Below are 24,219 nucleotides of genomic sequence, written 5' to 3'. Positions count from 1 at the left end.
CCAGTTGGGAAACTAATGTAAAGCAGCTCAGAAAGGAGCCACTTTTCAGCAAATCTAAGTCCAGCTATCTTGCCTCTGTCCTTCAGATCAATGAAGGATTACTCCCTCCAGGGCATTTTCTGCTGCAACAGGGTATTCACTGTTTCCAGAGGGAGACTGTTACTGCATTTGGATGAGAGGCCAATTACATAACAGTAGGACACAAGGAGTCCTCCAGAAGGCAGAACTGTCTCTCCCCCACCACTTCCCTGACTATGGGCTTCATAATCTTAATAACACAGTCATTTTCTCGTGCTTGAAGGATTAAGCATAGAGGGGCTAGTCAGATAAGGGTGTGCCTATATACCAAAAACCAGATTCTTCCTGCATTTCATCATTTCTGCGGAAGAAAACCAGTGAAGACATTGGAAACTGTTTCTTTACTCCCTTCCTTTCTGGTATTAACTTGGTGGCAGTCCAGGGTGGGCCAATTTCAGCACAATTACCTTGAAAAACATATAGACGTCAGGGCCTAAGTTAGAGGTTACTGGTGTATAGTACAAGCCATTATGAAAGATGTTGTCTGTTGGAATACATGGGTCTTTGCGGTCATCTTCCAGGTTGAGATTCTTGAAGTAGTAGCCAAACAAATCTTGCAAGGGAAGCAGGCTGTACACCTGGGAGGATAAAACAAACCCAGAAACCTGTGTGTGCGGGGAGGAAGGGGTAAGGACCAGTTCACACACCAGGTAATGGTAGTTATACAGAATAATGGTCTGCCATTTTCAGACCTGCGGCTTACAAAGTTCCTTCAGAGATAATACATACAGGTCTCTTACCCTTCCCCCTTTTTTTGTAATTTTCCTTATTGGACTCTCTTCAGCTTGCCTAGGTTTTTCTGTCTATGAGGTACTCACAAAGTAGCAGAGGCCTCCAGGCTCTAGTAGCTCTTAGATTCATAGATTTATAGATGTTTGGTCTGAAGGGACCTCAACAGATCATCGAGTCCAACCCCCTGTCCTGGACAGGAAAGACTGCTGGGGTCAGATGACCTCAGCCAGGTGCCTATCCAGCCTTCTCTTAAAGACCCCCAAGGTAAGGAAGAGCACCACCTCCCTTGGGAGCCCATTCCACTTTCTGGCCACTCTTACCACCCTTATTGACTTGTTGGGGTAGTCACACATCTGAATTGTGATCATCTGCCGTGGAGTCACTCAAGTGACTTTGTGTTAGGTCTTAGGGTGTGTTTACACTGACAGGCAGCATGTACCAGAGGGGATGGCCCCAAATCTGCTCCAGCCATGTGCTCCTGCTAGCATTCTCCAAACCCAGAAATGCTGGTGAAGATGCTCTGGTGTGGCTAAGAGCAGCCACTGGGGCTGGGGCTAGATTTGGAGGGTGCCAAGGGGAGAAGTCAGGTAAGGCAAGCATGGGAATGTCCCAGCCAGAACACACTGCTGCCATGGCTAGTCCAACTCAGTATACACCGTAAGACTTAGGCAATTTCTAAGGGTGGGAAGAACATCATTAGATGATACTGTGAGAAGATGGAGGCTGACTGTGGGGAAGATCCAACTTCTGGCTAGAGCAAGTCTTGACTGGCTCTTACTTTTCACCCTTTTGCTGGAAATCTCTCTCCTACCTTGGTGTGACCTGCCTCCCCTTACTGATGGTTAGGCAACAAGGGTGACATGTTTGTGGAAGGCAGACAGGAGTCCAAAACAGTTGCCACACTGAAACCCCATTTGTGCTGGGATAAAAGACTTTTTCCCTGCACAAAAGGGAGAGTGTACAGATATGCAAGGGCTTTCTTGTGGAAGAAAAATGACTTTTCCACAAGAGGTTAGATCAGTTACCTATCATGAAGATCTTCCTCCAGATCTAAGATGAATACCTGTATGCTTCTTGTGGGAGAGACATCCAGTATCTCACAGTCCTGTGCTCTCCCTTCATCTACTTGGGAACACTGGCTCTCTGGGAGCCTGCCCAGGAGCAAGCTGTCAGGGAGCTCTGCATCCCGTCCCACCAATCAGCATTCTTCTGAGCCAGGAACCGTCCCAGAGTGCTCTTCTCTTGTCCAGCCCCTGCCTAGTCCTCTGCATGTCTTCTATCCCAATGGGAAGTGTGTGAATGTGAGTGTGAGTGTGAGTGTGTGGTGAAGGGGAGGGGGGTGAAAACCATGTGCTATGACTGCAAGGTTGCCTGGGCCTAGGCAGATCCCCAGGGATTGGGAATCAAGCTGGGAAAGGCTGTCCCCAATCCTGGTTTCTGGCCTCTGGTTTTAAATTCTGACTTTGGCATGCAGCTAAGTGCTAGAAGCATGAATTTCAAAGCACTGGGGGCTGAGAACTGGGGCTAGGAAGGCTTTCTCTGCCTCCAGTCATGCTTTAAATGTCCTGTGTCCTGCCCAGTTTGGCACCACAAATGTAAGTCTAACAGCTGGGAACCAGAGTTATGAAAGCTGGGAGCCAAGAGCTCGGAGCTGGAGTTATGGAAGCTGTCCCCAGCCCCACGTTCCTGCACTTTGGGCTTTACATCACCCCATATGCAGCCCATCTGGGCTGTATATGAGATGATTTGAAAGCCAGAGAATGCCTATTGACAGCCTACCCCCTTCTCTGGTGGGGGAGAGGGCTGGCTGTCAAGTAGTGGGCTCCTCTAAGAGCAGGGGTAGCACAGGGAGCAGCTCACCTGCATAGCTCTCCAGACAGGGGACTGAAACTTATGACCACTCCAGCTCCCAGTCAAACTTTCTATTGGTAAGAATTTTTGAGAAATTTTTACTGATAGACATGAATGTCTGTGTCTGTCTGTGGCAAATCTGACATGTTTCCCAGCGTGGCCATTGGATAAGCACAAGCAGATAGGGTGCATCAGGTTCTCCCTACTGACAGGTGGTAAGGCCTTTGCCTCTCAGAAAGTGTCTTGGAATGGAAGAATCATCACCAGACACTGAGAGAGAGCAAATGGAGAGGGAGACAGTGGTGATGCACAGCATAGGGGAAATCAAGGAGAGATGGGAACCTATTGAAAGAAGGCAACTCTGGGACAGCATAAGGCAAGGGACTCAGGGGCTTACAGTCTCAGCAGACAACTGTTGCTCAGGCTTCAGGAGCAGGACACTCTGATCCACAGCCCGCAGTGCACAGTGGGAGTTGGCAGCAGCTTTAATAAGGAGGCTGACGTTGGAGGCTGGGACCGCCTCTTCTTGAGAGAACTTCAGCTGAACCTGGGGTTGAGCAGAAAGGGTCAATTCCACACCTCTGGAGTGTCTTTTCTGTGCAAATGTGAGTTTTAGTGCAAGAGGAGCAGGCCTTTGACTTTTTACCATCATCTGGCAGGACAAAGGCCTCACCACAGAGCTGGTTCTCCCTGGATTCCCTTCTTACACCTGAGCACGAAGGTCATACAAAGGCTCCTACCTCTTCCTTCATTACCGACAGGCAATACTGGACTTTTCACCCGCCCCAGAAATATAACCCTTTTAATACAGGTGTCATCAGGATGCAGAGGATTGGATGGGACAGGCCTTCCAGCCCTATATCACCATGTTCCAAGGTCCCCACTGGCCCTCAGAGCAGCTGGAAGGATTAAATAAATGTATCCATGACTTTTACAGGGCATCAGAAGAGAAAGGTTGGGGCAGAGGTCGGGGGTGGGAGCAGTAGTGTGGGTTAGTCATATTCCTTTTTAGATTCATTTCTGATAATAAGCACCTGCCATACAACACAGAGTTTACTCATCTGTGAGTTATGATGAACACCATGTTTCCGTTGCCATCAAACCACAAGCTCTATATTTTCTATTATCAGTTACACTCAGCCTTAAGGCCTCTGAGTAATGTCATTTGATAGGAACTTTCCTGTATTCAATAATGCCACAATTAAAGCTTTTTTTTTTTTCTTTTTACTGGAAGACCTGTCAGACTAATTTTGTTGTCACTTATACGTGGATAAATAAAGTGCCCTTCCGATCATAATTAATGTAAGATAGCACCAAGTTTGGCACTAATGCAAGCACACTAATATTCGTACAGCACCAAGCCCAATGGGGTTCTGGTACAGGACTGGGTCTTGTAGGTATCAGTCCTACCATGACCCATGCTACAATACTGCATTTTATTTCTTTTCCTTCCAAACAAAAACATTAAACAAATCTGCACAGCTGGGAAAGTTTAACATAGTTTGTGTTCTGATCTATTATTAGAACTATCACAAGCCCCTTCTAAACCTGAATGCTCACTAAAATCCCACCTGACTTAAAGTTTAGGCAAGAGGTGAAGTTTTCTAAGGCCTCTAAGTTATTTAGGAACCTTGGAAGACTTTGGAGTAACTCTTGCTCTGTGTATTATATGAAACCCTCTTGTAGCACTGATATTCGGTAAGCACAATGGACCAGATTCTATTCCACTTGCTGGGCATCATAGTGGACTTAGGTTCCAAAGCGTGATCCTATTCTACCTTGCTCTCACATCCCTGAAAAAAGTTAATGCAAAACATGGGTGGGTCTTCCTCTTGCTCACAGCTTTTGTGATTTAGGAATAGGGAGAAATCTGCATGTCTCCAAAGGGAAAGCCTACCCCTATAATGGGGATACATAAGTGCCCAGAGAAGGTAACAGAATCTCTCTTGTGCTTTATGTGGGTAACTCAGATTTGGTCACAAGCTGTACTTTGGTCATCCATGAAGTGAAAAATAATTCTTCCCTTAGTGTTCAGGCTAAGTATAGGGTATGATATAAAAGTAGGTGCATTAACAGGTTTTTCAGGGACTCAGCCAAGGTGTAATAGGATCTGCCCTTGGTCTGTGTCAATAAGTAATTTTATTATTCAATGGCCAAACTGAAAAATACAAAAAAGAAGAAAGACCTGATTTGGATTAACACAAATTTGTTTGTGGGGCAAAAAAAAAAAAAAAAAATGGCAACAGCTGGTCTGGGTCTTCTAAAGCACTTTGGGTAACCCCCAGACAAAACATTTAACTTTGTTTTGGGGTCTATTTTGCCTTTTCTTTAAAAAAATCATTTCAAAATAAACAAATGAAATTTTTAATTTAAAAAAACTATGGAAAGAAACATGTAAGGGTTTTTTTTCCTATTTTTTTTCTGTTATGGCCAAAACTATTAATACATTTGCAAAGTGTGGCATTTTTCAGCGAATGATTTGTCCTAAACAGTTTCACCTAGTTCTGTGAACTTCCAGAATTGGCCTATTGGACTTGGCCAACAAGGTGAGAAATGTTCCTGACACTAAAGAACAAAACATCACAGATAAACTAGGCATAGGAAAAGACTTCAGGACATGGATATGCAGCTCGGGAAAGCAAGAATTCCTGGAAGAAACTGTGTTAATGGTGCCGAGAGGAAAAGCATTGATTATGGGGCTGGAATGGGAAGCATGGGGACAGTACAAAAAAAGCATAAAGATGAGAAGGAAAAATGGGAATTAGCGGAGCAGTAATAGGAGAAAACTGGAATAACAAGGAATAGGAGACCGAAATGTGTGGATATGAGTAGGGACAGCATAGATATCTCATAGCAAAAAAGTTATGTGGCTCTGGAAATGCCTCAAGCCCCCTTACCTTGTTTTCGAAACACTTCTCAATCTGGATTCTGGCACTGTCAGCCACTATCTCCCTGGCAGGATGCAATGTGTAAACCAGGAGCTGGAGTACTGGGGCTAGCTTCTCATTGATGGTAAGGGAAATGGAGAAAGCTCCTTTTAGAGCTGCTGGAGAAAAAGGATAAAGCAATAACAGAGAGGCCCAGGAAGTGATCCAATAATGTCTGTACTAGTTGGGCGCATACGAGAGTTGGCCAGTGGATGTTTCTAGAGTTGTTCCTTATGCCTCCACCCATGTGCCCCTGCTGCCTTCTTTGAGGATCTCCACACCCTGAGATGATACAGGCTATGTCCTTCCTCTGTGGAGAGGCTGCCCAGTTGAGCATTGCCCACACTTAATTCAAGATTTCTCCAAGTGGTGATGCCATTGTACCTGCTTGTAAGTGAGAGGGAAGAGACACCCCGGGTATAGCTTCATTCACTGACCCCAAAGTGTTGCTCAGCTACATAATTCTCAATATTTCTGCCTTAAAAAGAAGAAAACAAACCAACAGTGCTCACCGTCACCGACGTTGACTTCCTTTTTGCCATGAAGGATAATTTTGCCTCTTGCCATACCCTAGTTATAGAAAGAAATCACGAGATAGGAACCATTAGCAGGGAAGGAAGAATGGCAACCGGAAAGACACCATGAGTACTGCTTTAAATGTATGACTCAAAATGGAGTCAGGTCTAGCATACTGAAGTGTTGGGCATCCTTCCCCTGTGCAGACCTAATACTGTTAAACCATCTCAGCCCCCTCCCTGCTTTGGCAGTCCTGTTCACCCAGATGTACACTGCTGCAAATCAATAATGAGTCTTGCCAACAAGGCATCCTGATGGAACAAGTCCTTTAGGAATTGCTGTTTGGCATTCTGCAATACAAATCCCCACCAGAGCTCTCTCAGAGAAGCCTGGCAGCCTCTCACAGTTGCTTACCAAGTAGAAGAAGTTCACACTAGTGGCACCCCTGTACTGCTTTTTGTTCAGGATGTAATGCACAGTGATCAACTTATTTAGGCCACAGTTCAGCTCCTTCCACACTGGCTCAATCCTCACAAAGCTGTTAGTCCAGGAATAGAACCGCTGAATGCTGAAAAAGGCCTCAGTATAGAAAGGCACCAGCCAGCCTTCCATGTGGCAGACATCACTGGTTTTATATACAGCCTGACAAAAACAGGAAGAAAGAACAAGCTGCTATGTTACTAGTGAGGCAGTAGAAATGACACATGTTCATTTACAAATCATTTATAAGGCACTGCATCCATAGCCTGCTAAGTGGCTGTGGTGAGCAACAGCAGACTGTGCCTACTAACAAGAAAGGGAGTTGGAAAAAAACACAGAAATGCTAAAATATCAGAATTAGAGAACAATTGTGAAAATGATTTTTTTTTTTTTTGTCAAACAGGGAAACAAGTTAAAAATGTGTTCCTAAGAATTCTCTTAGCCCTTCCTACCCACCATGCTCTTTCTTTTCAGTCACCTAATATTTGGGCTATTGGACAGTGCCCAGTATCTGCTTTGCATTTCAAGTAGTTAAGTCACTACTTTATATGCACCCCCCCCCCCCCCCCCCCCCTATTTCTGGAGCATTAATTAAGCCAGAGAAAGTGAGATCTCATTACCAGAACACAATCCCCATCCCAGTTTTTGTGACTTTGGGTCTTATACCATGGGTTAAGACCAGCACAGTGGCCCTCAAAGAAATAAAAATCTTCCTTTCAGTGCTCACTTTCAGGCTGAACTCAGGGTTGAACATTTCAGAAGTGTCAATTTTAAACTGAACAGTGCCATTGTCATCTGTGGTATAATTGCAAATGTTCTTTTCACTGAGGAACAGCTGGACAACTTCATTCTTGATGGGAGAGTCGTCTTTGTCCACCACCTTGATCTAAAGGGAAAGAGAATGACAGCCATGTCAAAGAGGTTTTCTTGCTGCAACCCCATTGAGTGCAGAGATGCATGTTTTCTATGTGCTTGTATTCTATCCAGGAGACTGTCTCCCCACTCTACCATCTTATCATCTTAGGCTATGTGTAGATGAAATGAGAGGCATGTGTGCAGGACACTTTAAAGCAGGCTAAATGCTTTTGCACTGTTTTAACAGTGTAGGTGTTTGTGTGCCTCAGCAGCGTATTGCTCATTAATTTCACCTGTGGTGGGAAATTCTGCGGCATAATGTGCCTTAAATGACTTGGGGTGCGGCAAACTAAAACTCCTTCTCAGAACAGGCAAAGCCTCAGAAAAAGCAGGGAAGTCTTAGTAATGGAAGCTTGCCACTCAGTACAATAGCCAGAGAGGTGAGTTATAGCCAAAGGTTAAATGATTTTTTAAATAAAAAAATCCCCTTTTCCCAAAATGATGCAGCTTAAATGTAACAAATGCTTTAGCAGAAGGCCTTGGTGAAAGGCCTGTGGTTCTGTTGCTGGACCAGATGGTCAACTCAATTGCTATCACCCTGGATACAGTAGTGATATAGTACAACTCTCTGCTGTCCTACCTGTCCAAAGTAAGGGAGCCCTCTTTTGTAGTAGCGATCCATGTTCTCAAACCGCACACTGCCCAGCACCTGGGTTATGGGAACGTAGGCAGAGTCTGAGATTTGCACACCTGTGAGACAGACCCGAGGTGAAGATGAGGCATAATTAGTCTTGAATTTAACTTGCCTTGAATCCAGTCAAATTACCCAGCCAAGTATTTCCCTTGGAGATGAACCTATGTATATTAAATGGATCTTTTCTAGCAAATGAACCTTGGGCTGGGCAGCCAGAAATTCAACTCATGGAGCACCAAACTGCAGAATGCTCTTGCAAAATCCTCTTCCCCAGCCATGCCCCATCCTCCTTCCTGAGTGGCTGGGAAGCTTTACCTGTTCCTTTCTCTGTGACAGTTGCTTTCACATCCAGGCTCATCCAGTATCCAGAACGACTGAGCTCAAAGATCTTGGAGCTGAAGACCTGAGAGAGGCAGCCATCCTTGTTCAGCTGAAAAGCAAGGAAACAGAGTTGGAATTAAGGGGGAGAGGGGGGGCGGAGGAAAAAAAAAGAAAAAACAGTTCTTATTGTGGTTAGGAGAATGTAATGAATTTGCCAAACAATAGCGTGATGGCTTTGTCTGGTGACCAGAGATGACATCAGTGTTCCTGTGTAATAACCCACAGTATACAACATACATATGGCTTAGCTACTAGGTCTCTTCTTCTAGATAAAGGTCCTTCCTTGCACCTTGGGCTTACATCTACTGTTGACTCCCTGGGGTAGTGCCTCATGCCTGGAAGTTTGTGACTTAGAAAGCCTGGCACACAGGCTTTGCATCAAGCTCTGGTCTGTCTTAACCCTAGAGGGCAGCAATGGAGGGTATGGGAAGAATACTGCCTTTGGGTGGGATTCAGAAAGCAGTTATTTTAGCTGCTTCTGAGGGGGAAGTATCTCATGGCCCTGTGCAAGGAGTTGAAGATAACTCAGGGCATATCTACATGGTGACAGCACTGTGCCACCTTGGGGACTACCACCCCCTACCCACCCTGCTTCCACTGGTATACCCCAAACCCAGAGAGGCTGCTTGGGGGTTGTCCTTCTGAATCTGCTCGCAAGATCTAGGGCCCACACTGCTGCCGCAATGTAGGCATGATTCTGATCTCCTGGCCAGCATCCCCTCTCCCTATAAAACAGGTTATAATACCCTGGGTTGCATGAGAATCACAGATGAATGTATAATGATCGAACATTCAATACACCTTCCCTCTTCTTCCCTAATATTAATACAATGTAGGATAATATTTGACCCACAGTACTTCTGTCTAGACTGTGGCTACTCATTATGATGACTGGAAGCCTACACACACAAAGACACTTCAGATTAGATAAATATTCAACCAGTAGATATGTAGACCAATTCCCCTACAATCCTAAATAATACAGGGAAGAAAGTTGTATTAGGCCCATGCATTCTATATCAGGAATATTCTTGGCACCTGAAAGAATCCAACACTATCACAAATCACTTAAAAAAAAGTTGTGGATCAAAACTGGTTAAAGTACCATTAGTGTTCATTTGTCAAGACAGGGTAGAGAAGGCTAGCAATTGCAGCAGTAGCCATATGCAGGCTTATTATTAAGACTGGGTATTTGACTGGACAAATAAAGTTCAGCCAACTGACCGGTCAGATATCAGTCAAAAATTGTGAAAAATTGCCAATAGGTCCAAATAATACACAGAAAAAGCACAAATTTTTCATTAAGAAATGTGTAAAAAACAATTTAAAAAATCGTATTTCTGTCAAGAAAACTATAAGAAAATGTAGGGTTTTTTTGTAAACTTGCTATAAGCTTTGACCAGTTAAAAACATTCTGTCAATTAGCTAGTCAATTGGCAATATTTGACTGGTTAATTGCCCAGCTTGCCAACCCTAATTATTATTAATGTTATTAACATATAATGATACTACTATTACTATGAATGAACCTGTCTTTCTTATGGTATTTCCATCAGCAAAAAACACTTAAAAGGAGGTCAATGTCATTTTCCCATGTTACAACTGAGGAAACTGAGGTACAAAGAAGCAAAGTGACTTGCATAAAATTGCACCACAACCAATGGCAGAACTTAAAATTGAACCCAATTTTCTTCAGTGCCAGGTCACCACTCTGTTCATTAGAAAAAAAGTAAATGGGGGAGTGGAAGGAAGAAAGAAGAAATCATAGTGAAAAGGAAGAGAGACTTGAAGGTAGGAGTGTGCCAGTCTCTTTTGTATCACCACTGTTTATCATACTTGTTTGGTTACAGCCTGACAGATTGGGTCCTTCTTGCATGCCCCGTACAAATTGAAATTCCGGCATACACTGAGCTGGATGGTTCCCTCAACAGGCTGGCCATAGGTGTACCTAGCAGATGAGGAAACACAGCAATAGAATATTACTATGAGAGTAGTAAAGCATTCAAACAGGCTACATAGAGGAACTATGGAAACTCCATCCTTGGAAGTTTTCAGCAGCTGGTTAGATAAACACTTGGCTGGGATGGTTTAGTCAGGGATGAATCTGTCGTGATCAGAGGGCTGGACTACATGACCTTGTGAAGTCCCTTCCAGCCCTGCTTTCCTATGATTTTCTGATCCCAATACAAACTCAAGAGGCCACTCTTAGATAATGTATCAGGCATACAGCTAAGAAGTGCACGGGGCCAGGAAAGCCAGAGACTGGAGTAATCTCATAGGCTTTCTCTCCTGAATCCTAAAGAAAGGTCAGTTACTTGCAAATTGCAACTGTGAGGATTTTCATGCCAGCATGTGCAACTCCTGCTGCATGCCTGCAAATGTGGCAGCTGAGTTTATTTCCTGAGGCCTTGATTGCCCAAACCTCCTAATAAAATATCCTGTTATCTCCTCAGCCAGGGCAGTCTGTTTCCCAGAAGGGGCCTGAAAACATCAGTTTCTTGCTGTTTTGCACCCCTCTCTGCACACAGGTGCCTTCCTTTCCCCTTTGCTCTCTTTCATTTCTCCTTCTCTGCCTGTTCTTTTTTCATCTATTTTCCTCCTTCCAAATGTATTGATTGAACACTTTCTTTGCCTCACCCATTCTCTCTCATAGTGCCAACCGTTCTCCTTTCTCTGCAGCTCCATAGTAGCAGTAGTCCATTCACATGTCCCCACATACCAGAGGTTGTGCTAGAGGCAGTAGGACTATTGTAGGCTGCAGCCATGTTCATGGAAGCTATTTCCATCCCATCATGGACTATTAAGAGTGGGGAGGACAAGCGAGTGGTTATCAAAGAGCACACGGATCTAGGTCCATAATCTTCCCCTGTTTGCACTGATCCTGTCCTTTGACCCCCTAAATGCTGGTTTAAAGATACTTGCTTCTCTCTTCATCAGTTCACTAACTCCTCAGTCTATTCTAAACCTCCTACACTTCTCATCTTTTTTCCTGGAGATACTGGGCATGTATACTAGAGCTGTGCAAAATTTCAGCAGCCATTTAATTTTGGAGGGGTTTTCGCCCATTTTGGTGCCTGAAACACTGAATCTGAAACTAAATGGAAGGCTCCGAAACTAAACAAAACCATCCAAAATGTTTTGGGAGATGATTTGGATGTTTCAGAGTCGGGCTTGCAGGAAACAGAAACTACGAAGAAGGAAGGGGAAAAGGAGTGGGAGGACTGCTCTCATATCTCATATACAGATGGATCACAAGCAGGTCCAGGGAGGTGATCCTTCCCATCTATGCAGTGCTAGTCAGGCCACAGTTGGAATACTGCGTCCGGTTCTGGGCACCGCACTTCAAGAGGGATGTGGCTAACCTTGAGAGGGTCCAGAGGAGGGCCACTAGCATGATCAGGGGGCAGCAGGCCAGGCCCTGTGAAGTTAGACTAAAGGGCCTGAATCTATTCAGCCTCCACAAGAGGACACTGAGAGGGGATCTGGTGGCCATCAATAAACTCACTGGAGGGGACCAGTGGAAAATAGGTGAGGCTCTGTTCCCCAAGGCACCACCTGGGATAACAAGGAATAACAGCCACAAATTGATTGAGAGCAGGTTCAGGCTGGATATCAGGAGGCATTACTTTATGGTTAGGGCTGCCAGGCTCTGGAATGGGCTCCCAAGGGAGGTGGTGCTCTCCCCTAACTTGGGGGTCTTCAAGAGGAGGTTGGACAGATATCTGGCTGGGGTATTATGATCCCAGCACTCATTCCTGCCCAGGGCAGGGGGGCGGACTTGATGATCTGTTCAGGTCCCTTCTGACCCTAGAAACTATGAAACTATTGACTGTGTAGTTGGCCAGTGTCTGCGATCTGTCCCTAGGTCCCTTCCAATTCCAGTGCTCTGGGGGAGGGATGGCAGCCTGCTGTCATATCATGTGCAGATCCAAGGGCCCAAGCCCCCCAGGAGGAATCTGGCACAGCCCAACAGCCCTCCCAGGGGGTGTGGGCCCCCAGATCTGCATGTGGGATGACAGCAGGTTGTCGCTGCCAGCTGGGGACAGCACCAGCACCCGAGTCTGCTCAGTGCACCCCGCACCAAGCACAGCCGGGGGAGTCATGGGAGAAGCCGCCATTGCTGCCCTGCCCAGCCCCAACCCCTGCCTAGCCCAGCCATCCAGGTCTTAAAAAAAAAAAAAGCCTCTCACTCACTGGATGTAGCAGGGGCTGTGGGGCCATGTGGCAGAGCCTCCTGCACAGGCCCCGCTCCCCAATCTCCACCCCTGTGCTGAGCCCCATCCCTGATGGCACCTCCCCGTCCAGCCTGACCATGCTGGCATTTAAAAAAAGAAAAAAAAAAGAAAAGCCCCACACTCACCAGCTTCAGTAGTGGCAATCAGGGCCTCTGAGGGCTCATGGCAGAGCCCCCATGCAGTGCGGGGCAGTGGGGATCACCCCCCTACCTGGCACCCACATGGAAGATGCTCCATGGTGTGGGTGCAGTGTGGCTCAGCAGGGTGCTGTGTGCTGTCTGGGAGCTGGGGCCGCTGGGACTGAGTGCTGCCCGGCTCCAGCCCACTACTGGACCACCCCAAATCCCAGACAGTGCACAGCGCTCTGCTGAGCTGCGCTGTACCTGTGCGATGGGGCAGCTGCTGCACAGGCGCCAGGTGGGGAGGGGAGATCCCCGCTGCCCCCTACTGCCCTGTGCTGCATGGGGGGGGGGGGGGTGCTCTACCACAAGCCCTCAGAGGCCCTGATCACCACTGCTGGAGCCGGTGAGTATGGGGCTTTTTTTTTTTAAAGTGCCAGGATGCTAGGGCTGGGCAGGGGATGATGCTGGGCAGGGAAGCCATGGGGGCTTCTCCTGTGGCTTTTCCCACCCAGGGAGAGGCAGGCACAGCCAGACAAGCTGTGGGAGAATCTGCAGCTGCCCAGCTGTCCTTGCCTCTCCCCGGCTGATCCGAATCCTCAAAACAGCATTGAAACTCCAAAACAGATTTAGCCGAATTGAAATGGAGCAGTGATCTAAAACATCAAAATGAAATGTCCTCTGAAATGGCCAAATCTGAAATTGAAATGAGACATAGCCGTTTCACACAGCTCTAACGTATACATGTGCAATGTTACTGTAGCATGTTGCTGTGGTGACGTAGCGTCACATGTTGATATGCCTACAGGAAAAGTAACCACAGAGTTGTCCAGACCTGAGGACCTTCCACGCTGGAGTGCATGGACATTTATTACATATATTTTGTAATGGAGGAGGTAGGAAGATCACAACTGTGGGGCAAGAGGGGAAGTTTGCCTGGTGCTAGAACTACTCCCTGGGCAGTAAGGTTCAGGGGGTGGAAAGTTTGTCCACAAAGAACAGAAGGGGAGGGGAGAGGACACTGCATCCTCGGATGCTGTAGAACCGCAACAGATGGGCAGCTAATCTGTGGGCAGTGGCCACACATTAGTTTTAGGTGTTAATGAACTGCAAAACTAGTTTCAGATGTTAATATGTGGACAATCCAGGGGTTAAGAGATTCAGGAGCTGTCTAAAATTAATGTGTAACAAGGCTCTAACTTAGATCAGTTTCACCAGACCTGAATTAACTGAACTTCTATACAGTTCCCACTGTAGCTCTGAGGCTCAGAAAGCCCAGCTGCTGGCTCCAGCCCCTGGGCTGTGCTTTTCTTATGACCTCCTACCACTGGCACTGGGGCATTTTTAGCTCCCCAGCCACTTGCCTCACCCACAGACAGACAACCCCTGCCCACCCTGCCAAGTCTGCTAAACTTTCTGATCCTGCAAGCCGCTCCCAGTGCTGGTTTTACCAGCATTTACTGCTGCCAGAATTCAAGGAAGTTGGGGTGGGGGGGAGGGAAGGGGTGAAATAAAGGTTGGTTGCCTGGTGGGGGCTTTTTCATCTGAAAATAGCCTCTTGTCCGGGGGGATGAGAGATCTCCCTCATCCCACCAAGCCCCTGCATGGAGCCGCCAGCCCCCACCAATCCACCCCCCCACCCTGACCTACTTCCACCAAGTTCCTTGGGGTGGTGAATGCCAGTAAAACAGGCCCTGGGAACATTTTGTAGGATTGGGGGCAGTTTGGTAGTATCAGGCAGGTCCAGGCGGAGTGGGGTCCTAGCGGGGTTTGGAGGGATTGGAGAGCCTCTCTGTTCCCACCCCCCCACCTGATCCCCCAACTCTCCTCCCCCATGGACTCTGCTAGCCCCTCAATCATGCCAAAACCTTCTGGATCCCACCCTCCCCTCGATCCCTCCAACTCACCCACAGACCCCACTTGCCTCCACAATCCCTGAAATTCCCCAGTGGATCCCACTAGCCTTCCCCCCGACTATCCCTCCAAGGCTCCCTGCGAGCCGCCCATCCTGACTTATCTTAGATCTGGTAGCCATTTTTAACTTGATCTAACTTTCCCCTAACCTCCCTCAATGTCTGTACATACCCACTGAAGTCAACAGCCATGCTCCCAGCCCCAAATCCATTCCACTTATTATGCTCCTAATGGTGGTCCTATTCCACCCTGTTTTAGCCCCTGAAAAATCCATCAGTGTATCTATTTCTGTAACAGGCCATCATCTCAGTCATAAGGAGCAACAGAGAAGACAAACACCCACCCACCCACCTGTTTTGTTACCCGTTTTTCAGGGACTTGAGCAGGGTGGAATAGGATCACACTTAGGTGCCAACATCCACTTAGACACCTAAGAGACAGAGAAGGATCTGTTCCCCCTATCCCACAGTGACTAGTGGTGCTATAATTTACCTCCTTGTGAGAGTATAACTCAGTCACTTCACAAGGGACTGAGGGCAGTCGGGCTCACTCAGAGCACAGAGGCTCAGCCAAGGGACTCACAGCCCCAGGATTTCAGAGCCCCAGCTGGCTGTGAGACTCTGAGCTGAAAATTCTCCTATGGCTCCTATGTGGTAAGGGTATGGCAGTGGTACAGGCCATTAAGTAATGTTATGGGAAAATATTAGATAGATAACAAATAACTCCTTCAAGATAGATCAAATGAAAAGGAGCACCAAAAATTAGAAACCTCTACTGCACATTACTTGTGCACAAGCTCTCCTCCTCCTCCCCTATTTTACCCTCTTCTTCCCCTTCACAGCCAGTCTACTTTCCTTTCTCTCTGAGGGATTCTTGTCCTACCCAACATCTCCTGATTACTTTATATCTAATACTTACATGCCACAAACCTTCACTGTGAAATCTGGATTAATGACCGAGATGGTTTTTGGTGCATTGATTTTAAGTTCAAACTTCGGTAAGACTGGGATGGGGAGAGAAAAAACAAAAATAAAGGTAACGATATGCAAAGACATTAGATACCTGTGTATCTGAAGCCATACAAGTGAGATCAACTATTGTTTAGTTACTATGAACATGCAGCAGGCTGGAACTAGAGTACTCTGAACTAGGGTGTGGAAAGGGACCAGGGAAATAGCTTGACATATGGGAATCCTAATGATTAAAATTTCCCTTAGCTGTCTCAGCAAACTTGTAGAGAAATGGGTTTAATTCATTCTGAGATGCTATTCAAGGAAGGAAAAACCCTACAATGGGAATGGTACTGACACTCCTCACAGTGCCAAGGCCTGGACAAACTGGTGGGTGCTGCTGAAAGAATTGGCTTATTAGTGGTGCCAATCTCTGACCTTTTGAATTGACCTGTGTATAGGAAGCTTTTCAGAGCCCATACCTCAAGTTGTATTTTCCCTTGTCCCTTTTTACCATATGTTTCTTCTCCCTCATTCCAAATGTCACATTGACTAAAGGTCTGGATTTTGATTGGGAAGTGACGGTACAAAACAGACCCCAGCAACAGAGTCCATCTCCTACCTTCAGGAGGGGGCGGAAGACAAGGGTGCATCTACACAGCAGTGACTCTGGTATAGATCTGAGCTACCTGAGTTAGCTTTAAAATAGGTAACTCAGGTACCAGCAACAGGTTATCTGTGGACACAAGGAACTTACCAGAGGCTAATTTACCTTGCTTCTGCAGTGTGGTTTGCAGGCCATTTTGAGCTATGCATTGCTGTGGCTACATGATTTCTGGCACTTTGCACTAGCTAGCTGGGTATCTTGAGTGAATAGCACATCTAGACCTTGGGCATGAGATGAGCTTGCACATGAGCTTAGGTTTCTCTTCTCTTTTGGGGATAAGGTAGAGGCTTGGTCCACTCCTGTGGGGCAAGGAAATCCAAACACATAGCTGACACTGGATAGCATCCCTGGCCCCTCTCCCTATACTGGCTGGGATACTTGAGGAGTCTGTGCATCTGACAGGTGGGGTCTGTCTCCAGTCACATCTTGCAAGAATGCACTAGGCCCTTACCATACTCCTTTGCAGTGAATGTGTGTCGGATTTTATCTCCTGATCTCTTCTCCACAGTGATCTGGTAGTCCCCCAGAATCGGCTCCTTGATGAGCTGGAACATGAGCTGGACAATAGCTGTCTGAGATGTCACATCCAACCACTGGAAGATCCGATTTCCCTGTGGGTCCTGAGGACAGAGGGGACAGGGATACAAATACTGTCATGGTGGATTTCTTTTGTTAGAGGGCTGGGACTAGGAAGCCGACGTTTCTCAGAGTGGGACCCACTTTGTGAGAAGATACTGGGCTCTATATTTTGCCACTTAGCAAAGGCAACTAGAATCAAAGGAGCCAAGGAGAGGAGTTGTTTTCATTCCTAGATTTCACAGAAATGGAAGTACCCGTATTTGAAGCTTCTAGCCCCTCCCACTCCTGATCTTGTGGTACTTTACATTTCACCTCTCTCCTATCTCTACCGTGGTGGGTGCTATAGGGAGGTGCAACCACTCATGACAGGCAGGTAAACCCTGAATTATTCTGCCTTGCTCTTTACTGCACAGTCTTCTCATTTCTCATTCTTACATAGAAAAGAGATGTTAAGGGGAAAAGATCTCCCCCCTCAACTTCATCCCTCCCTTCCAAACTACCTTCTTCCTCTTTCTGAGAGTCCCTGTCTATGGTCTTAGTTTTCTCCAGCTGTGAAGAGAGGGGAGGAGGCCGTGTGGGTGAGGGGCAGTCCGCAGCTCCCCCACCCCAATCACAGATTACAGTCTGGCCTGCTTAAACTGAGAAACTTTTTGGACATTTCCTGGCACTCTACAGATCATTAGTCAGGAACAATGCACTGTTGAAATTTCACTGTACGCACAAAGCAATGGCTACACTCTACTGGACAAAGTGAAATCCTGCAGGCGTGCTACTTGGAGGAGCAGTGGGGCTTTTTTGCTGTTTACAAAAAAACCCACAACATGCCATATAACTGCAAGGAGCAAAGAACTGCAATGTACAAAAGCCTCTAACAATTGCATCAATTATCTAGAACTGTTCACTTCATTGCTGAATAGCAAGAAAGATTTCTACACCTCCCTGCTTGCCATCTGACACCACCAGGGAAGGAATCCACTCCAGCCTGATCTGAACAAAAAAAGAGCAACTCACAAAGACACTCTCAGGGACCCAGAGGGACAGAGTTTCATCTTCAGGTTCCTCAGTGCAAAAATGAAGTTTATTTCCTACCTATGGGGACTTTTACCATCTTTAATTTTCCCTGAGCCCGACGAAGGACATGTAAGCCTGAAATCTTGCAGAAATTTTTTTTTTTTTTTTTTTGTGATTTCTTAATTGGTCTAATAAAAGGTATTGTCTCTGAACCGAGAGTTCTAGATTTTTGCATTTCTAGAATTGTTCACAGCTTTTCAGCTGGGCCATGTTATGCAAAGTGTAAACAAAGCAAGTCAAATAATTTACGGGAAGGAGGGGAAATAATTATACGCATATGGACAGGATAACTTTAATTGTATTTATGTGCTGGTAAAGCTGGGATAGTTCCACTGAATTCCATGAGTTATTTTATATTTCTCCCAGTAAAACTGGAGGCAAATTTGGTCAGGTAAGTATATACACACACAGACTCACACGCAGGCACATGCATACATACAAAATTTGGCTAGCTAAGCGTGCAGACATGCGAATACTTATTCTCTCCCTTTCCTCCCCCCATATACACTTTTTCTGGATTTTACCTTTATACATAAACAGTTTTAAAGACAGTGTCTTACCTGAATGGTGATCAAAGGATACTGAAAAAGAGACAGTAGGGAAAGAGATGTTAAATATTTATGGAAACAGTAATAGCTTCTTCAGTATTACAGACAGAATTATAGAAATTGTGTAAAAATGTTACCTCTTAGAATGATAAATATTGAAGATGTTAGCAGTCCAAGTAACTATTCAGGTAAGATTCTGATGGCTTATTAATAATTTTACTTGAGTAAGGACCACACGATTTGGGCCCAAATGTTAAAGAAATGAAAATGAAGGATGTACTAGGACAGATTGTTATCTTACCTGATTTGATTCAAACCTGGAGTAACTAGGTCCTTCGTGGGTGCATCTAAAAGAGTTTACTGTGGAGCTGACTAATTAGCTCTGCAGTAAAGTCTCAATGTCTACATGTGCGGGTCTATGAGGCGAAAGAGGAAACTAATTAATTCTGCTGCAGGTTAGTATTTGTAAACACAAGTACTATCCTATGCTGGAGTTCTTTGGTGCACAGCTATGCACATATAGATGTTGACGAGGCTGGCTGGGGCATGAGGGTGCTTCAGTGCAGGGGCTGCCTGCTGGCTAGACATTGCAACACATTGAGCTGGGTTGGAGCAGCTTCAGGCTGGGAGGCTGATCCCTTGGGGCCCCTGCCAGCTGGGGCTGCTCCAACCCAGCTCAACATACTGTGGTCTCAGGTGCACATTCAAACATGGTGTCCAGGAGCAATAAAATCCAATGCGATATGAGCCAGAGATTATTACTCTGTGCTAATAGCACATGTAGATTCTTATATATCTGCACCCTGTCTTATTTATCTGCACTTTTGGTTTATCCAGTACTATCCAGCTAAGCAAAGTCTGCTTTTCTATTGTACAAAGTGGGTGAGAATAAGGTATAGGAAACATATTCTCTCCAGAAAGGAAGCCAGTCAGAATCTCTCTATGTACTGCCATAGCTACCTCATCCCCAATGGGAGAGGGTCTGTTGTTTGGAAGGGGCAACAGTGAACACATCTACATGAGATGCTTACTGTGCAGTAGCCTAATAATACTGTGCAGTAGTATGACAGTAAAAAAATGTGTGCTGGCGCTACTGCACAGTGTTATTAGGCTACTGCACAGTAACCAGCACAAAAAAAATGCGTGCTGGCGCTACTGCAGTAACTTTAGCTATGGCACATTTAGTTAGTAGTTCATTACAAAAGTACTAAATTAAATTCACAGTAACTATTTGTGCACTAATGAATATGTAGATGTACCCAGTGTGTACTTTTTCTACCACCTTAGTGGCTAGAGAGACTGCAGCCATGAGTAGGACTTGCTAGGTAGGAACAGCAGGAGATGAAGTGAATTTAATGAACAAAGCAGCAAACAGGTGCAACTATGCACACTCTTGTACTGCAACTTCACAACAGTGGTTTTGTATGGGTTGAACTAAGTTTCTAGTTCACACCTTCTGCATAATTAAACTCCAATTCTGGCCCAGGCAAGTCCTTATTCAACGTTCTGGGGAAGGGCTGGAGAGGTGTCTCTCAGCTGTTTAAAATCCACCTGGAATTCCTTGGAAGTTCTGGTTTGTGGTCACACTCACCATTTCCTGAACAGGTCTGAAGCTGGTGTTCAGAGCAACAACACGGAACATCACTGAAATGACAGGAAACCAAACAATTAACATTAGCTGTGGTATATCTACTGAGCTAGCAGTCCCAGTTTCACTGCAACTACCAGTTCAGTTGGTTCCTGTAGCTCTCCTTGCTTGAGAAAGGGACTGGGAAGTAGCAAATGATATATGTGTCCTCAGTAAAGAGGGTCCTCTGGGCTAACATTTTTCTATGCTAGGTGTTTTCAACCTTTTTTAATAAGTGTACTCCTGGCGGCTGGATGTGGAATGAGGGGGGTGGGTTTGGAGGGGGGAGGGGTGGCACATGGCTGGACATGGAGCGGCAGCAGCACAGAGTTGTGGGTGATGGCAGTACCTGCTGTGTGCAAACTCCCTCTTGCGTCCGGCCAGTCAGGCGGTGCCTGTGTGGCCCACAGAGGGGTTCCACTGTCCTCACCCCCCACCCCCCAGTCCTGCTCCTAGGATGCGGTGGTGCGGGGTGGTGGGTGGCGGCGCTTCATCCTTGCCTGCCCACACGTACCCCCTAGGGCCTTCCCAAGTACCCCCAGGGGTACATGTACCCCAGTTTTCAACCCCTGCTCTATATCATCTCTGGCAAATATATTAGATCAGTCTGTTTCTCCCTCAGTGATTAGAAACTACCTAAATTTGCTCAAACAATTGTATTGCCCTGCTTTATGCAGTTTCCCTGAAGCACCTGATGATTTTAATGTGATATTTGATTTTTTATTCTTCTTATGACTCCAGCTCCTTGGACCTGGTTAATAATCACGTGAGAACCTGACACAATACACAAACGCAAGGTCTGAAAAGTTTCCAGCTCTTACAGTTGCAAGGAAAAGTTTGAGAATGTAAAGACAGGCAGGCTCAGAAACTAGAACGCAAATAAAAAGAGCTCTTTTTTTAATCCAATCTTTTATTCTACAAGCTAGTCTCATGATTTTGGGTCCCGACTCAGGATTCGTGTGCTGCTGGTGTTGGCAGTGCTGCACTTGATTGCAGCTAGTACCACAGGCATGTTACTGAGGGTAAAGGGAGCACCATCCTCATGCATGTGCCCCATGGCTGGACCTCCTGAGTTGGCCAGCTTGGTCAGCAACCTTCCATTTTCAGCAGCTCCCAACAGGGAGCATCCATCAACACTCTGGGCTCCACCTTTTGCTTGAGGCCGCCAGGATTTTAACACCCTACTCTAAAGATGCAGCCCCACCTTGCCTGTACAAGAGGCAGAGGCAGTCGCATGGGACAGCCCCAGCGTGTGAAGTGAACTCCCAGAACAACCATCACAAACTCTCCACCTACCCTCTCTGATATGAACACATGGGCATCTTTACATGTGCCCTGGGGTGGGATGCGGAAGGTGGTGTTTTAATTAGAGTGGCTCTCAGAAGCCACTCTAATTAAAATGCCTGCAATGTCTCATGTATTCAGCATCCCGCGCATCAAAATGAAGGTGGGTGCACTTTAACTAAAGCTTGTTTGACAAACTTTAATTAAAGCACCCCCACCACCATTTTGAAATTGGGGATGCTGAATACACATGACACTGAGGCTGCTAAAGCATTCTAATTAGACTGCTCCAGCAGACTTGATTAATCAAGTCTAACTAGAACTCTCTGGAGCAGGCGTCAGGCACATGCATAGGTGCCCATAAAAGCATGTGGATCAAGCAAAAAAACAAAAAAAACAAGCCTAATACAGGAAGCCCTATGTTGCACACATCACTCTCCCCCTGGGGAGAGGATGACGCTCACATGACAGATATTAGTTATACTTTCAGAATAGAACCCAGCCCTGGCACAGGACAGGTTAGGCAGTGCTCTAACCTTCCCATCCTTGCCACAGGGCCTTGCCAGCATTAAGGGAGCAGCTATGAAAGTTGCCCTTCTTCACACCTGGGTAGCCTGAGACATGGGCTATGAATGTGAAAAGAGAGCAAGTAAAGGAGGGAGAGTCATGGGCCACCTTCCATATGTTGTCTGTATCTGGGGTTGGCTTTCCCAGCTTCACGGCAACCCTCACCCTGATGTTACTAGACAGCACTAAGCAGACCAACCAAACCAAGCTCAGGGTGCTAGCTGGCCCGGCATGCACTTTGCAGACCCTTTCTTTCTCTTGCCCTAGGTCAAAAAATCGGTTCTCAAAGGAGATGACATTAAGTGAAGCAGAGCACATGCCCACCTGTTTGTCCTGGTTTGTAGATGGGCTTGTCTGTCTGGATGAAGACAATGCTGTCCGTGTTCTGAATCGCCACTGACCTCCTCTCTAACAGGCGGACTGTGCGGCCCACAGCAGAGAATGTGATGAAGGCCAAGGGGGAAAAAGTGGCACGAGGAACCTGAGAGGGAACCAGAACATAAGGGAGATGATCCTGAGCTTATACTGTTCACTCTGGGAGCTGCTAAATAATACCGCTCACAGTCCTGAGTGAACTGTTGAAGCTTTCCCCAATTCTACTGCTGCTCTGTCTCTTTCTGGAATGTTTCCTGTTTCTTCTCCACCTAAATCCATCTTTCTCTTCTTCTCCCACAGTGTATCTGTCATCTTTCTCCTTTCCTTACCTCATCTCATTCCTTCCATCTCTAATTTCTCTCTTGGTCCCATAACGCTTTTCTGCCCCTTCCCCTTTTCCCCCCATCTCTGTCTCTATCTGTCATTCTCACATGCACATTATGAACTCAACTCTTTAATTTTGAGCACTTCCCATGAAAACTTTGCACTCCCTACCAAACAACATAAAAAGGAAAAAAGTCTCTACCGTGATTGTGTTGCATTGGAAAGCATCCTTTTTCTTCATAATCTCATCAAAAATAGTTGTGTTGACAGCATTGTACTCCAGGACAATGCTGACAGACACAGACTCGTTGAGGTTCAGGAACTGCAGGCAGAGCTGATATGGAGAGTCATTCTGCAGCACTGAGGGGACCATCAGGACATACTGCCTATGAATGTCGCATGGAGCCGCACAGCAGAGCAGGTGGGAGGACAAGGAGGAACAACTCATTCAGTAAACTCCAGGCAATGATTATTGAGAAGTAAATAGCTTTTCCATTGTGGGATCTTTAAAAACAGACTCATGTCCTTCACAGAACCCTGTACAGCTCTACCAGTGCTCCTCACTGCTGCCCTACAGTGCTCCTGTTGGCCCAGTCTTGGGCTCCCTATGCACCTCTGCCAGTCCCCCTTCATCTATAGTACAGCACTTAGTTATATGAATCCAATAAAACCACAGTTATAATGCTGCCTCTCCCTTTTAGTTCCTTTCTTAAGCCTCTAGGTTCAGACATGTCAAATTTAGTGACAGTTTTCCAATAGGCAAAATATCCATTTTGTATAAAATGAGAGCCCACATCACTTTCATTTACTAACTCAAGTTAGAGTTTAGCCTAGATCTCCAAATAGGAATGGTGTGGGCAGCAGCAGAACTATCACCTCACTTCCCTGAGTAAAGAACATGTGATTTCTTACAGCTCAGGAGTCTGTCCAGCTGTTACATGCAGGAGAAAGGCACCCAAAAGAAATCTCAGCCACATGTTTGCCGATGAAGACAAAGGAAAGGCAGGGTGAGAATTGCAGGGTGGGAATCTTCTCCTGTAGGATGGCTTGTTGTCCGCAGGCTTAGTAGCACTTCATCATTCCTCCTTCAGAGCTGTAATGTGAGAGGCCGTTCTTCAGCTCCTCTCATTCTCCCTTCTGAGATGCTGGTGACTTTATAATCCCAGCAAGGGGTGGAGATCCTTGTCCATCCCACCTATCCCAAGGACCTCCCCAAAACCGACTGCAACCCAAACCAGTTCATAATCCCCCACATTGCATCATTTTGCTGCAGTTCTGTAATCATGTCTGCAAAATGTCACCAGTGACCTTGCATGCAGGGAGTGGAGCTTTGCTTTTTAAACTGATGTGGCATGAAAAAGCAGGAAATGACCCAAAGCAGAATGAGCCTGTCAGACTAGTTTAACGCAGAGGGTTTTTTTCCTTTCCTTTCTTTTCTTTTCTTT

General features: G+C 46.1%; 1 protein-coding gene across 3 annotated transcripts in view; it reads right to left on the bottom strand.

The window, feature by feature from the left end:
- A2M (alpha-2-macroglobulin) overlaps positions 1-23,995 on the bottom strand; it is a 48,896-nt gene extending 24,901 nt beyond the window's left edge. For 2 of the 3 annotated variants that reach the window (XM_019490286.2, XM_019490285.2), the window contains exons 1-16: positions 23,687-23,995; positions 22,977-23,160; positions 22,400-22,556; positions 20,189-20,241; positions 18,610-18,630; positions 16,851-17,019; positions 15,701-15,785; positions 10,351-10,462; positions 8,449-8,563; positions 8,080-8,189; positions 7,312-7,470; positions 6,519-6,746; positions 6,101-6,158; positions 5,559-5,707; positions 3,059-3,208; positions 486-656 (exon numbers count right to left, since the gene is read on the bottom strand). In XM_019490286.2, the coding sequence (XP_019345831.1) occupies positions 486-656; positions 3,059-3,208; positions 5,559-5,707; positions 6,101-6,158; positions 6,519-6,746; positions 7,312-7,470; positions 8,080-8,189; positions 8,449-8,563; positions 10,351-10,462; positions 15,701-15,785; positions 16,851-17,019; positions 18,610-18,630; positions 20,189-20,241; positions 22,400-22,556; positions 22,977-23,160; positions 23,687-23,751 (1,986 nt within the window). In that variant the 5' untranslated portion in view covers positions 23,752-23,995. The remainder of the gene's footprint in view (positions 1-485; positions 657-3,058; positions 3,209-5,558; positions 5,708-6,100; positions 6,159-6,518; positions 6,747-7,311; positions 7,471-8,079; positions 8,190-8,448; positions 8,564-10,350; positions 10,463-15,700; positions 15,786-16,850; positions 17,020-18,609; positions 18,631-20,188; positions 20,242-22,399; positions 22,557-22,976; positions 23,161-23,686) is intronic. The other variant, XM_006277280.4, reaches the window with a different exon arrangement.
- Positions 23,996-24,219: the final 224 nt, after the last annotated feature.

Source organism: Alligator mississippiensis, chromosome 4 (genome assembly GCF_030867095.1).
Source record: "Alligator mississippiensis isolate rAllMis1 chromosome 4, rAllMis1, whole genome shotgun sequence".
NCBI classification, from domain to species: Eukaryota; Metazoa; Chordata; order Crocodylia; family Alligatoridae; genus Alligator; species Alligator mississippiensis.
The sequence above is the reverse complement of the archived record's forward strand: the minus strand, read 5'-3'. Positions and strand labels throughout refer to the sequence as shown.